This window comes from Microtus ochrogaster, unplaced genomic scaffold (genome assembly GCF_000317375.1).
Source record: "Microtus ochrogaster isolate Prairie Vole_2 unplaced genomic scaffold, MicOch1.0 UNK31, whole genome shotgun sequence".
Lineage (NCBI taxonomy): Eukaryota > Metazoa > Chordata > Mammalia > Rodentia > Cricetidae > Microtus > Microtus ochrogaster.
In genome coordinates, this window is record NW_004949129.1 from 461,224 (window position 1) to 463,856 (window position 2,633).

Sequence of the window (2,633 nt, forward strand, 5' to 3'; positions counted from 1 at the left end):
TTTTGGGGAATATTCACTCTGGATTTGAATTTTGCTTTAATCATAATTTAAACTCTGAGTTTTCTTTGCTGCTTTTAAAATAGAGATGCCAAGTCTACTTACTAGCTAAGGATAAACGAAAATGCGGCCAAGGGGCCGACTGTATATGGTAAGTGTACAGAAAATGGACGCTATTACAGCTCTTAATTGTTGGCAGCCATTTGAAAGTTAAGATTCTAAAGAGAGGGGGGCACATTGAAATATTCTTGGGGTCTACTGACTCACTGTCTGCTCTCCATCTTTGCTATCACATCTCTCCCTCAGTATCATCATCAGTGCTTCCCATGGTCCTAATGGCACAGGACCACATCCTGGAGGAAGAGCTGCTTCAGCTTGGAGGAAGCCTGCTGATGAGAGGGTAGTGAGGAAAAGCCTGCTTTGGTGAGGCTGGGGAACAACCTTTAAAAGAGACAGCTCATTCCATGGTGGCATCTGTGCATTCAAATTCGGCAAAGAAAACTCCCAGCTCAGCAGGCATGTTTTCTATTTTTAAGTGGGGCATCTTCCCCATCTCCTGCAGCACAATCCGATGTTTATATGCAAATGAATAAACATAATAACAGGGAAAGATGCTGTGGGCAGTGCCAACACCCCAGGGAAGGACTATAAAATCCCCTTGGGATAAGATGCTTTTACAAACTCAGACTGAGCGTGCAGCTTCCCAGCCAGGCTCGCTGCGACACCATGACAGACAGTCACTCTCCTGGAAATCCCGAGACTGTCTCATCTGTGCCCATCATCTCCACATGCTCCATTGCTGGCAGCATTAGAAATGCTATCCGTCTGCCCAGCTCCTGCCAGAGTAGGACGTGGCAACTGGTTACACATCAAGAAAACTGCGAACTACCCAACAGTGCCCCAGTTATCTCTGCACCTGTTTCTTGTCCATCTACCTGCTTTCCAGAGACTTCCTGTGTGGGTTTTGTTTGCCAACCCATAGGCTCACCCACGGCCTGCTGTGCACCCAACACGGGTGGGACTCCTCTTCCAGCTGCCCCATGCCAGCCCTCTTGTTTGGAATCTGCTGGATGTCACACGTCGTGCGGCGATAACAGCCCCTGCCAGCAGAGCTCTGGCCGGAGACTTGCCTGCACACCAGGGTCATGCCAGACAGCCTGTGACACATCAGCCTACTATGATGATGGATCCTGCCAGCCACCCTGCTCTGAAGCAACTCCCTGCGCTGAAACCCCGTGCCTACCAGCTAGTTGTGAGGCTGGTTCGTGCCAACCAACCTGCTGCCAAGGAGGGTCGCATCACCCCATTAAAGGTGAATGTCAGCTCTGCAAGTCAGTTTATTATCAACCTATCTGCTATCTTCTCGAGTCCTGCCAGTCAGCTCCCTGCATGCCTCTCTCCTGCCAGCCATTAACTTGCATGCTCAGTTCTTGCTGTCAAACTTGTTGTATGTCCTCTTGCCAGCCACATCCCTGTCCACCAGCACCTTCAGTCGCCTTTATCTGTCAGCCAGTGGTTACCTGCCAGTCCCCCTGTTGTGTCAAGAGCAACAGTAAATCTGCTTCATGTGCTGGCCGGCCATTTTGTGGTGGACCCACTTCCCATCAGAGCGGCTGCCCGTCTCCTTCTTGCCTGCCTCCTTGCTGTGTGACTGGTTTAGGCAAACCTTCCTGCAGTGGCCCCGGTTGCTGTCCACCAACTTCTCCAAATGTGTGCCAAGGGGGCACCAGCGTGTCCACTTCCTGACAACCTAGCTGAGACTCCAGCCTCTTTGGGGCCAGTCTTCCTGACGGGACACTCACAGCTCTTCTGAGAATGTGCTACAGTCCACAAGTGTGGAGCCATCCTGTGGGTGCCTGCCTCCAGCCCTGCGCAGATGCTACCGCCTGTTCTCTGAGGAGAGAGCTTGTCAGCTCTGAGGAGATCTTCTTCCCCCAGGATGACGTGTCAGCAGGCATGGTCTGCTCTACAGCATACATTTCCTGATGTCAGTTCATTTCACGTCAGCAAAGCCTTCTCCCCGATTCTCCTTTCTTTTGTTTTTGCCTGGTCTTTCTGGAGATGCTTTTGCTACCAACTGCTAATAAATGTGAGTGGTTAAGTATAGTGATTAAGACTTATAGACTGCTTTTATTCTTTTCCACACTGTATTCCTACTAGGATTTCATTTAGGTCACGTTTGAATACAGTGACGCTGAGCCCTCTGGCTAGTGGGTCTGCATTGATCTGCGTGGGTAGCAGGTGTCGGAACTATAGATGCTCAAGCTGGGAGGAAGGATAAGTAATTATCTGGTTTCTGAACTCTTCACCACCAAGAACTCTTTGGAACTGAGTGGCCTCAGTTTCCCCATAATGAGTGGAATTGAAAAACCCAAGACAGAGATAATTCGGGAAAGCTATAGGTTAGCATAAACTTAGGGGATGAGTATGGAGCCTCATGCCTTTAAACCTGGCACCCCGCAGGCTAAGAGGATAGTGAGTTCCAGGCTGCCCAGGGTACAGAGGAGATCCTGTCACAAAAATAACTGAACCGACCGGGGATGCAGCTGAGTTGATACGGTGCTTGCCTGGCATGCATGAAGCCCTGGGTAAGATCCAGAGCACCTCGTAAACCAGGCGCGGTGGTGCATACTTCC

General features: G+C 50.3%; 1 protein-coding gene across 1 annotated transcript; it reads left to right on the forward strand.

Annotated features, from left to right (window-relative positions):
• The first annotated feature begins 723 nt into the window (after positions 1-723).
• On the forward strand, positions 724-1,743 carry LOC106144370 (keratin-associated protein 29-1). The gene has a single exon (XM_013354134.1). It carries the CDS (start codon positions 724-726, stop codon positions 1,741-1,743), a length of 1,020 nt encoding a protein of 339 aa, XP_013209588.1.
• The last annotated feature ends 890 nt before the right edge of the window (positions 1,744-2,633 follow it).